The sequence below is a fragment of the Phalacrocorax carbo genome, chromosome 3 (genome assembly GCF_963921805.1).
Source record: "Phalacrocorax carbo chromosome 3, bPhaCar2.1, whole genome shotgun sequence".
NCBI lineage: Eukaryota > Metazoa > Chordata > Aves > Suliformes > Phalacrocoracidae > Phalacrocorax > Phalacrocorax carbo.
Genome location: NC_087515.1, coordinates 99,945,786 through 99,959,073, shown reverse-complemented (window position 1 = coordinate 99,959,073; position 13,288 = coordinate 99,945,786). Strand labels below are relative to the sequence as shown.

General features: G+C 40.7%; 1 protein-coding gene across 1 annotated transcript in view; it reads right to left on the bottom strand.

The window, feature by feature from the left end:
• EYS (eyes shut homolog) overlaps positions 1 to 13,288 on the bottom strand; it is an 888,772-nt gene that overhangs the window by 15,217 nt on the left and 860,267 nt on the right. The window contains exon 41 of the mRNA XM_064448569.1: positions 12,341 to 12,513. Coding sequence (XP_064304639.1) covers positions 12,341 to 12,513 — 173 coding nt within the window. The remainder of the gene's footprint in view (positions 1 to 12,340; positions 12,514 to 13,288) is intronic.

The window sequence follows — 13,288 nt, the reverse complement described above, 5'->3', positions numbered from 1 at the left end:
TATGGTAGGCATATGCAAAACTAACATGTCATGTCAAATGCTGAGGCACTTTACGGTTGTTTTCTTGGCAACAACCTTGCTTTTCCCCCCAAGATAAGAAAATAAGAAGCTTGGTTAAACTTGCACAAGGCTGTTCCTGTATTACATGTGCTTACTCCAGAGAAACTTTTTGCTAAAACAAATGAGGTGAATGGGTGTCTTTGCCAGTCCTAAAAGCTAAATTTGTAGGACTTGTGCTGTGTGACTGCTACATTACTCACTAGGGTGCTCAGCACTGTGAGGTGCATTGTAAGCACAACAGGCATTTAAGCAAACATTTCTATTCTGTATCTGATTAATGGCTCACTTTTCTAAGCTGAGTACTAGTATCTGATGAAGCTATACCTTTCCAAATGATACCAAGAGAAACTCTAAATCTCTTTAGACCAGTTAGAGCTATGAGAACACAAAGTTCCTGCAAGTACTATTGCTGAAGTGCGCTTTTCTTTCCCTCTACTATGCATTAATACCTTTCAAGTTCCTCCTGCTACCCTCATTTGATCAGCCCTGTAATGCTCACACATCCTATTCAGCTATTGTTATGAACCAATCTTTCTAGGTTGTTCTTGCGGCTTAATTCCCACTATTGAAGCAGAAGTGCTTGTACACATCCCAGTCTACATTTTGATGGCATTACATTTTGATAGTTTCTTCAAGCAGCTTGTTGCCTCAAAACTTTCAGCAAGCCCATTTTGCTATTCAGCATGTCAAGGAAAATTGCAGTGGAAAAGTCGCAGTCAACATGAGAAAACTGAGCTCAAACTTCAAGACAGAAGCACAGTGGCTGTGGAAGCAAGGATAGGCTATCCAGCAGGAATACAGAGCCAGTGCCTGGGTTGAACAGGGATGGAGTTAGGAGTCAAAAATCAGCAGGAGTTGAAACTGGCAAGGGATGTGAAGGGAAACAAGAAGGGCTTCTAACAAGAAGGCTGAGGAAAACGTGAGGCCACTCATCAAAGGCATGGGGACCTAGTGACAAAGGACGTGGAAAAGCCAAAATACTCAAAACCTTGCCTGGCTCATTTTTCACTTGGGAAAGCCTGATTAAGCCTCCCAAGTCCCTGACCCTGGCAGCTGAGCTTGGGGAAATGAAACATTATCTATGGCGGAGAAAGAATTTGGGAGCACATCAGCTGATCAGACATACGCATGGGCAGGGCACTGGCCAGGATGCAGCCCTGAGCACTGAGGGAGACTGCCAATATCATCATGAGGCTGCTTGCTATCAATAAGCTTTGAAAGGTCATGGCAATCACCAGATGGTCCTGATGACTGGAGGAAGGCAGAACATCATGGTTTGGACGGATGGGTCAATCAGTGATACTAATTAGCTATATCAGTTTGCTTTTCTTCTCTCAAATTCTTTTTGCAACTAAATATATCAAACAAGATTTTTTCATAGAACTCTGTCACTTATCAGTATTTGCTATGTACCATCTACAAACCCACTGTCCTGATCATAAGCCATAATTTTGTCTCAGTATTTGTTTCATTTTGGTGGTGTTAGAAGCCAGGCTTACGGTCAGGGAGCGGTGAGGGCTTGGAGCCAGGGGCTGGGAGTGATATAACATGGTTGGCAAGGCAGAGGCCTCTCCAGCCAGGGTCCTGCCCAGAGTGAGGCAAGCAGGACAGGCCCAGGGGGAACAGCCGTGTCAGCTCCAGAGGCCAGATCACCAGGCAGTTCCACAGTGATGAGGCAGGTGTTAAGGCCAAGCCTGCAAGTCAGTCTGTGGGTCAGAGTCCACGTCCAGATCAACACGGCCAGGCAAAGCATGGATGTGATGTTGCTGCAGGGTAGTTCAGCAAGGGATCAAGGGCAGGAGCCTCTATTTAAAAGCTGCTCTTGAGCAACACAGGAGGAAGCTCTTGCTGGGGCTTCCCAGCAGAGCTGTTTTCGGGACCAGACACCAGCCCCATCTCTGGGCCGGCTCTGACACCAAGCACACAAACCGTCAGCAAGTCAGGGCCCTGGCACTTACAGTGCAACGCTCACAGTTCATTAGCAACAAACACCTGCCTGAAAGCTTTAAACCGCACAGTCAGAAATTTTCAGTGGTTTCATTCCTTCATACAGAGAGAGAGCAGCTCCACCAGTTACTTTTTTCATTTTGGAAAACAATGACAAATATGGTTGTATGTAAATCTTCATCTGAAGATGCAATTTGCTTAAGGTTCTAGCTTAAAGATTACTGACAATATATGGGCATTTTTTTCTTTTTTCTGGGCAAATATTTGGAAAAACTGAAAAAATTAATTTCACCTTATCTAAATGGAAACGTATTTTTTCTGTTGAATTATCACTTTTTATTTAACCTTTGAAGAGCTAACTTTTCATAAATCATAAACTAATTCACGTACAGAAAAAAAAAGTGTAGTTCAACTTCCATTTTTAGTGCAGTAACAAGTAGAGCATGTTAACAAAAGTATCTATTATTAACACAACTTGAATGCAACAGTTCGAACAATGTACTCATGAAAGCTGTAATTTTGCCAGACCTGCAGCCATGAGTAATTCTTGCTGTCCCTGAAGAGGAGAGACTGAAGCAATCATTATTCTGAGCAATACTGGAACAAAAGATCACAATTTTCTAAGTGAGGTCTACAGTTCTGTTTGGTTTGGTTGCAGCAGAGTTGTAATCTCTACTGTCAGCTAATTAGAGACCTCACTAGCTAAGAAGTAACATCTAGGAGCATATGGCTAAATCCCTAAAGAGATTTCTGGATTTCTAAAGCCTAAAATAGCTATTACTAGCCAAAGCTAAAATGGTACACCTCGGTCTTTCAATACAACACATAGTAGGAGATGAGTGCCTAAGAACAAGTTATGTGGGCCAGCAAATGGTACTGGAAGCAGCTTTGAAACCTCAGCGCTAGGAAATCAATTGGACCAGAAATCTGAACCTGATCCTCCTGCACCTCAAGATGTGGATATTATAGCCAGGATATAGATAATTTCTATTTCTTCTGTCCAATTAATATTTCAGTAAACAAAAATTGAATGCTTAATCACTAGGCAATTAGGAAAATGTGATACAAACCAAATCTACAAATATTTAATTCTTGCCTGGTTTTCGTAGTAAACTTATTCTAGGTACTGAAATGCTCTGAAGATGCTTTCAGGATGAAACGTGCAAGAAGAAACATCATGCCTGAGTTTCCCTCACTGGGACCATTTCTGCACTGGAAGCCTTCAATTGTCTAAAGACTGGAGCATTAAGTGGGACTGTAAGTGTCTCAGTAAAGCCTGATAAAGCAATCAGTAAAGAATTAAGTATCTAAAACTTTGTCAATCTAGTTTCGAACTGAGTTCTACACGTACTCATTTCTTAGACTAGGTTTGGTCTGATAACAGTGAAAGTGTGCTTTGTGGACTATAAGAAAGCTGGTATTCTGCATAGTGTTTATGAGAGTAATTAAGTCAGGGAAATAGATTACTATAAAATTGGAGGGACTAATTTTGGCATTAAGACACTTACATTTAGCTGTCTACACATATTATTTATAGGCATGAAAATACCCATTATGGTCAACTATGACATAAGACAGGATTCAGTTGCTTAAACATGTTTGTCAATTGCCACTGAGATGCTTTAGCATATCCAGGCCATCCACATGGGCCTGGCTGCTGCAACAGCAAATGCAGGACCTGCTGCAGTTGGCAGCTGAAGCTGTGAGGGGTGTATGGCAGCATGTCATCAGGTCCTATTTTCAGGCAACTGAATAGTATCGCTATATAACACAGTCAACAGAACTAGAAAGAGATTCACCTCTTCCTGAAGTAGCCTCCTCCAAGGCTGCATTTGGTTTCTTAAATATAGGTACCTACTGTTATTTTTTCACAGCCTCTATTGCCTTACTTTCACGAGCCATTCCAGAAAGACACAGGTGCCCTACAGGTTCTGTGCCATATCTATGAACCCTGTCTGGATGTTTTTGGATACAAGTTGGAATGCCAGGGCATCTCAAACAGCATTAAACATCTACCTTTAGAAAAATGTATCAGCTAAAGTGCTTCACTGACTTTATTGACTAGACATTCATTAATCATAATGGTAACTTATGTATTGAACTTTCTACATGTAGATACTTAAATCTAGGTGCCTTGCCTTTAAAAGCAGTTCCTACCCTTGACACAGTTTCTAACTCCAAACATCTTCACAAAGTAAGGTGACTAGCATATTTTCAGCAAATCATCCATGCTCATAGAGGAAGTCTGAAAAATAATTCTAGAGCCATGCTACTAAGTGTTAGTAAGCTGGCTGAATCGTGTTCTTATTCAGTTGGGTAACTGGTGGGAATGATAAGTGCATAACTGAATTTTTATTAGGACATCACATCACTCATGTCTGACTTGGTATGGAGGGTATTACTGTTGTGCTGCATATCAATTCCTTCATTTTGTCATGCATGACTTCCACTTGAGTTTATATATGATTAATCCATGGCATATATTTAAGTAGGCAACTCACTTTATTCTATTTGACATTTTAAATTATACAGAGAAATTTTACAAATGCATGTTTTCTTGTGTCTATCATGAATATTAAGTTTACTGGACTGTTACTAATAAATCTGAAAGTTCAGATTGCTTTTTAGCTAAAACTTCAACAGCACTTTTTATCCTTAGAGGACATGAGTGCTGTAGCTACTTTTTAAAGATTTTTCTCATGTTGCCACAAGATTTCAAAAAATAATAGTGGAAACAGAAAGCTTGATGGGATCAGTGCTGCTTAAATGACTAAGAGAACGCAATAGTCTCTATGACTCAAAACAACAACCTAGTAAGTGCCTGCAGTTGTCCTTTAAATGGTTAAACATAGAAGCAAAAGTTTCCAAATAATAACTATGAAATAGTTTGTGCATTAAGCCAGCAAGTCTAACCTGCTGTCAGATATGTGCACACATGTATGTGTGCTTGAGTGTTGGTATGTAAGGTATCTGGTCATGTAAGTCTTGAGCTACACCACACTGTGAATTAGCTTCAGCAAAGTATGTCAAGTAACATTCTAGACCATGTAGAAAGAAAAATATCTTTTCAGTAAAAATTATTCCAGACATCAGTTTCTTCCATTTTTTAATTCATCCATCATGGCTATGAAGATGGATCAAATAGTTATAGAATTGTTGCTACTTTTTTCCTTTTCTGTCAGGTTATCAGGTATTTTCAAAATTTTGCTGTATTTTTGTATCAGAAAAATGGACTTTCACATCAGAATAATATCTAGAACATTGACGAGCTGATAAACATGACCAAAGGAAGTTGTTTGCCATTTGTTCATCAAGGAAACTGCTATATTGCTTGACAAGTGTCTTATTAAACTGAGGATAGAACAATGAAAAGCTCTTTACATTTGCTTTCCTTTCTTCAAGAGCTGTATGCTGACAGGCAGTGTTTGTAGTTATGGAGTTCAGAGACTAATATACAGTTGAAGAAATCTATTAACTTATTTCATTGTGAAAAGGGCAGTAGCATTCTATTATGATGCCTTGAAGTCAAGAAAAATTATTTTAATAGATTTTATGAAAGTATGTGGCACAAACTAATCCTGCTAAAGAAGAAAACTGCTGAATAATTTAAAATTTATAAAAATATTGTTATACAATACTGGCAATTCTTCTCCAATACTGCCATCTATAGAATCTTTCAAATATTACAGTGCTGTCCCCTTCAGTGAGAATACTATCAGGTCTGTGAAATCTCACTATTAACTAGTCTGAAATTGTAGGTCTTCTTCGTTCCTCTGCGAAATCAAGTAAATTATCTAGTACATAAATTTCATCTCCTTATTAGCTAGAGGAATTCTAGCCTATGTGGAAATATATCTCAATGCTTAACAGAATGTCAGAGGAACTTCATTGACTTCAAATTTGTTTTTGCTCAAGTTTTCCACTGCCTTACATGATACTCTTTATATCAAGATGAGAGACTTGATTTAATCCATTAAAACAAATGACAGGAAAAGAACAAAAGATATGCTAAAATGTTTAGATGCTAGAAGACTACTTCAGGGACATGTCATATGTAGTTGCTGGGTTAAACTTTTCTCTAAACCTTCATTATTGGCCACTGCTAGAGACAGTCCCTGCTCACACAGGGACGTTGTTCTCATAATAATAATGTCCTATAAATCAAACTATCTGCAGCAAGAGGGTTTTAAAATGTTACTTCTTCCATGGGAAGAATCACCCTTGACACTTGACCTTGGCCACTTTTTCTTACAGCAGTAGTCACACTGAAGCCAATAGACCTACTGTATGCTTGCAGGAGGGTTTCAAAAAAACAGATCCTTAGGGATTTCTCCCTCTTCAGAAACCCTAATTACAGAAGACCTAATTGGGCCAAATGGAATAAGCTGGAATTTGGTGTTCAAAGCTGTGCAGTAGAGTCTCCCAGACAAAGTTGTTGGTTTTGAACATTGTGTGTTAATGAAATAACTAGACTGAATTACATGCTGCTCTGGGCTGAAGCTTCACTTCTTAATCAGAAGACACTTTAGAGATGTTTGGTACTTCAGTTGCGAACTTTACATCAAATGAACAACAAATTTTGTTAACATCATATTTTGCTGTCCTGGAAAATGTAACTACTTTTAAAAAAACCCTAGATAAACTACCTCCCCCATAATCCTAATCGTTGTTATGGGAGTGCTAAGAATTAACACTGTGCCAGATCTTGGCAATGTTTGGTTGCCATTTACGCACTTCAGGATTTGGGCTGGTTTTCCTGTGCTACTGTTGCATTTGTGACCTTTTCAAACAGTAAAACAGAATAATTTGTTGCTTTGTGTGTCATGAACAGTCTTAGAAGTGGCCTGAGTCTGGATGGCAATGTTAATGCTAAGTAAAAGAGACTCTTGCATAAATTTTCCATTTCCTTCCCACTTCAATACAACCACTCCTATTTCTGGCAGTATAAATGAATCATTATTTGTTTATTTACATCTCTGTGACCTTTAGAAACCTAACACACTTGAAGCATCCTGTCTTATAAGGGTTAATGGGTTCGGACAACAGAGTGCACCCAAGAAGTGGAGCTTTAACTTATTCTGGAATTAATGTATTGCTCTGCCTTGCCTGGCAAGGCTTTGCTCCTTCTACCCATTCAGATCTAATTTCCAACCCTCTCCTCTCTTCCTAGTGCTCCTTATGGATGCTTGCCTTTCCAAAGTAGGTCTTAAATTTCATAGGCATCTTCCTATGGCACTTCAGCCACCAGTACAATGCTTACCTGCTAAACCTCTTGATCTTTCTCCTAGAAAAACAAGCCCTGGCACTTGCTTTGGCAGGTTGAAATATGCAATGAAATATTTGCTCGCAGAGTGTCAGACCAAAAAAATGTCTGTGTACTACTTGCTGAGTATTAATTGATCATGTACAGTCTATAGGAAATGCAGGATAACAGAAACTGCTACCCTCTGTTCATCAAGTGGGTTGTTTTATTTTGATTTTCTCTACAATCCTACTGCAACCTCCTGAGAGTATTGCTCAGTATTCATACTTCGGCAATGAGCACTGTGAGAGTGAACCAAGTACGCACTGTGGCTTTCAGGCCATATGATCTGTTAGAACTATGTTCTTTAACTGATCTTGCTCTCCCCGGGTTTACTCTTTTTCTAACTTAGTTTTCCAACTACTGAACATCTGTTAGTGTAGCTCCAACTTCTAAAGCTTAACTATAATGTACCATATATCTGTGCTGACAGTCATTGCATCCTTGGTGGTTTGAGTCACCGCTCTAAGGAGGACACATCACGTTACACTTAAGTACAGTTATATACTCATCTGCACATATGCTTTCATCTCTCATATACATAGTTCATAAAGAACCACAAACATTTTTAGTGTTTGCTAGGCAAGTTAGTGTGTGATTATTGTCAGTTTATGTATAAGTACCCATAACATTTGTGGTCAGAGTACTCTTCCTTATTATTGTGGTTCTACCCCTGCTGCCCCATTTACTCACTTCACCTGACTTGTTCTCATGCAATCCGTACTGTTGTACTGTATTTACCAGTTGCTATTATTTGGTAAGCCCTATTTGTTCTTATTCTTTGTTATTCTCCTTTGCTTTTTGCCTCATAAATCTCTTCTGTCTTTTTCTCACATTTTTTTCCTTCTTGCTTGCACATTCATTAGTCTCCATCATTTAATTTCCCTTTGTTCTCTCCTTGTCCCTTGGGCTGTTCATTGCTCTCTGTCTCTTTTTCTTTTGGCTCCAATAACCACCATCAATCCAGAGATGAGATATTCCATCTTGATAAGCAGCTGTTTTTTAGCAATTTGCCATCCACTAAAAGTGCAAACTGCGCTTTGAAAAATCTCATGATAATTCATTATTCTGCCAGAGTAAGGTGAAATACAGGGCAAGGCATTTGGTCAGGACCCATAGTCCCTATTCATAAAAAGAAAGCTTTTAAATAAAACAGAGAGGAACCCTCTAATGTGTTTACCAGGTGGAGGAATTACTAAAAGGATGACAGTCTACAAGAAATACAATTTTCTGTTGCTCAGATATAAGCTATTTGTACGGTAATAGTGGCCATCACAAGAAGATCCAAATCTATTCTGAAACTAAAACACAGGAGTGTTTACCTGATTAATTACCTGCTTTATGTAAAGCACATGTCCTGTTGATCAGTGTCCTGAATCCAGATGGCATTACTTTTGAAAACCTCACTTGAAATGAGAATTCAAAGTTGAAAAGTTCATATAAAGAGCCCTGACAAGCTGTTGCAGCAGAGGCAATAGAGCAAGCACATTCTTACATGGAATAAAGGATTTCACAATGACTTCCCAGAAGCTATATTCTCTTTGATTTGAGCCTACCAATTGCAAGTGCTTTCTCTAATGGGATTTTAAAACTGTATCCATCTATAGGGTGACGACTGCAAAGCAGGTCAAATGCAGTTCAGCTTGTCAGTTTTGTGCTTGAAGCTCACTCTGTAGGCACAACAAGGGAGGCTGGACCTTGGCAGGCAGTTTGAAAAGCTATTTAACAGTAACGGGAGTTCTCCAAAAGATGTAAAGAGAGCTTCTCGAAGGAAAAACAGAAGCTTGTACAATATTAACTTTAATCTAAGAGCTGTGGAATAGGGAGTGCAGACTGTACTACATCCCTTGCACACAGAGGTGCTTCAGACACTTACAGGAAAAGTCCTTGAGCTTGTAGCACCTGTGTATCCACATTGCTAAATATTCATTTGTGCAATCTCTCAGAAAAGAAAACAGACACATAAAGGATTCCCATGCATGAGGGCAAGAAATGCAAAACCAGCAAACTGAGACATATTTTGAGGGTGACATGATGGAAGAAAGACAAGGAGAATGAACAGCGATGTTTGCATCTTTTATCATCATTCTCAGTGCATCCCTACCCACCAGCTGGTGAAGTCAACAGGAACCTCTCCATTAGTGTCAGTAGAAATTGGATAAGGTCCCAGATGCTTCCTACTTCTGAAGTGTACGCAGAAGTGTACTGCTGAGCTCTTAAGTGTATTTCTCAACACACTTTATTATGGTAAGCTTGGGAATTGATCTAAGCACTATGCAGCTCTGCAATACTCCCTGTCCCCTCGGTATTCGACAATGCAATGCTGCCCGTGAATTTGGTTGAATGATTTGAAAAAAATGAAGGAACAAATGGGGTTAAAAATAAACAGTCGGAAAACAGTACGTAACAATTCATAGCTTTAAATGACTTGATGTTGTGGATTAGCCAGCAGCTCAGCCCCACACAGCCACTCGCTCACTGGAAACTAGAGCAGCAGCTTTCCTGGAAGAACCTCCCTGGGTGACTCTTCTTCCTTGCAGCTCACGCACCCGTGCCTCTAGGGTTGGGGTAGGCTTGCCATCCCACCTCACCATGTCCTCCCCGTGGTCACGCAGGTAGAACCATAGGGTACCCCGTGCTGTGTATCCTCTTCTTTGAGCCAAAGGATGCTTATTCCTGACAGCTGAGACATGACTCTGTAGAGGTGGGGAGCAGGACAGATCTTCTTTGAGTTGCTGGACCTCTTGGGACAGTTTCTCCACAGCAGAGACTAGCGAGGAAGAGATATTTGCTTCATAAACCCAGAGTCTATCAATCACCTCTGCCGCTGTTCGTGCCTTGTCATCTCTCTGGGCCATTACTGCCAATGAGTCTCATACGATGATGGTGCACTCCATACAAGCTTCCGCCACATGGGTCGGGTGCACTGGGCTTCATCTGGATCTCTGGATGAATGCTGATTGGCCAGGTCACCATAAAGCACCTCAAGCACAGCTAATTCCCTTAGATACTGGATACCTTTCTCCATCGTTGTCCATTTTCCTGGGCGATATGTAACATCTTTGAAGGGACACCTTTCTATTACTCCAGACAGGAGTCACCTTCAGAGGCTGAGGGCTTGTGTCCCGTTTCCAATTGCTTTGACAAAGACCCCTTCCCCAGAAAGGGATCCCAGTTGTTTGGCTTCTTTTCCCTCTAACTGCAGGCTACTGGCCCCATTATCCCAGCATCGGAGCGGCCAGGTGACAATGTGCTCACCTCAACGATGGCTATAATCTTTACGCATATCTTGCAACTCACTCAAGGACAGGGATCGGGTGGTCTCTATTTCATTTATGACTTCTTCCTCCTCTCCTCATGATGGCCCTGCTTTTTCATCGTCCCATTCTAAATGAGTTGATGTCCGCTTCCAAGATTTCTTCTTGTGTATGGGGGCAACTGATACTGGCACGGGTTGATTCTCTGGCTCAGCTGCAGTGCCTGTCATGGGGGTTTGAGTAGCCACAGTGCTTGTCCTAGGGGTTTGAGCGGCCGCAGTGCCTGTCACTTTGCCTTTCAATCCAGAGACCTTCTCTTCCCCTTGGGAGCACTCAATACTGTTGAGCAGGGCTCGGTACACCTGGGCCAGACCCCAGCACGTTGCAGTTATCTGTGTCTCTCTGGAGTTCCCAGCGTAACAACATACTTTCTCCAAATATTCTACTAGTTTTTCAGGATTCTGCACTTGTTCAGGGGTGAAGCTCCAAAACACTGGGGGTGCACACTGCCCTAGGTATTCGCCCATGCTATCCCACATGCCCTGCCACTCGTAACTATCAAGCCCTGGAGCAGATCTCGGGATGCTAGTCTTAAATTGCTTTCTAACCTTAGCCAAAACCAAAAAAATATGCCCAAAAACTAACAATAAGTATATCTTAACTACCCAATGATGTTCAAGATACAAAAAGGTTGTTGCAGTAAAGGTGGAGACATCATAGAAGAAAGTTGCAAAGATACCATTCTGTATTTGCTCTATGTAAAATCTCTCAGAGGAGGAGGTATAATTGCTAATTCTCTCAGTGAAGTGGTATCCAAAGTACAGTAACAGTTCCAGCACAAAACCCAAATACCAGATAAAGCTGAAAGCCAGTGTTTGGATAACTAATCTTTTAGGCAAAATATCACTAGTCACAGCAGAACACAGCAGACTAAACAAACCAACACCAATCTTTAACATGTTCTGCAAAAACAAGAACACAGTGCTGTGACCAGCAGTTGTTATTATCTCAAACCCTCAAGCCCCATGTTGGGTGCCAAAAGAGACTATTGTGGTTTAGCCGGCAGCTCAGCCCCACACAGCTGCTTGCTCATTCCCCCACTGGCAGGATGGGGAGAGAACCAGAAGGGTAAAGCTCGTGGGTTGAGATAACAACAGTTTAATAATTAAAACAATAATAAAAACAGTAATGCAATGAAAAGGAGAATAACAAGAGAGAGGCAAAATCTTGGGGGGGAAGGGGGAATGAACAATCAAAACAAATCACACATGACACAGACACTCACTGCCCACCAGTCCCATGCTGGCAGTCCCCAAACCCCAACCACCCCCCCACATGCCAACTGCCTCGGTTAATGTACTGGTCATGGCGTCACATGGTATGGAACGAACATCCCATTGGCCAGTCGGGGTCAGCTGTCTTGGCTGTGGCCCCGCCCCTCCCAGCCTCCTGCCCACATGGCAGAGCACGGGAAGCTGGAAAGGTCCCTGACTACCACAGGCGCTACTTAGTGACACTGAGCTGCTGCTTAACAGCAACTAAAACATCAGTGTGCCATCGCACTTCACCAGCTACAGTGAAGAGAATTAACTCTATCCCAACCAAAACCAGCACACTTGATTTTTCTCATAGAAAGGAGCACCACTTAAATAAAAATTATTTTGTACTTTGTGTCTCTATGTCACATTTCATTGACATATTATAAAACAGTGTGGTTTTCCACCTGGATGTTGTTGCATAACTGTATGTACAGTGTACTATCCACTTGACATACCTGTTTCGCAATAGGTACCGGTTGTTCCAAGAGGACAATGACATGTGTAGCCATCAGGCAGCGGTACACAGGTACCACCTTGCTTACACAGATGTGGAGGATTGTGCTCTGGTTCACATACTGACACCGTTTCTGTGCAAAATGCACCTTTCCATCCAGTGGGGCAGTCACAGCTGTGGTGGGTAAGGAAGTGAAAGGAAAGAATGCAACATTAATACCGAAAGACATCAACATGTCAGTAGCAATACAAACAAGATTTTCAAGTTTGGATACCTGTGTTTAGTCATCTGATCCAAAACAGTTAAGAAAAATGTGTAGTAACAAAGTTTCTCATCTAACTTTTTCAAATTATTATTTTATTACAAAAAAACCCACTCAATAGGAAACATTTGATTTTGAATCTTAACATTACAATATTAGCATTTGCAAAACCCCCCAAAAATCTAGTGGCTTTTTTGTGTTTTGCTCTACATGTAACTCAAAAAGGCCTTGGCTTCATAAACTAGGAGGAGTCAAAGTGGAAATTAAAAGGGAAAGGAAAGCAGTGAAAAGCAGCCATAAAAATAAAACCAGATGTCAGTATAAGGAAACTGCTAGGAATTCCAAATTTTAGCTAGTAACAGGAGTCAGCAACTGCCTTTCACTTAGCCATTATTCATTTGCTAAATTGTTCTAATTGGCACATCAGAGGTAGGTTTGATGAAGCACTTGATGGAAAAGAGGATAGTGGATTTGACTATGAAAGAGGTGGCAACTATGACTGTAAATCTATGCCATAAGCGAATTGCCTAAACTGACTGAATCATTGGACTTCTCCTTATGCCTTCCTTTCATCCCGGCCAGGAGAATGTAACATGAAAATTCACACTAACCTGTAAATTTAAAACTAGTATGTATTCCTTAGAAATTGTTGAATACATAATACATTTGGCATTGATGTTAAAAAAT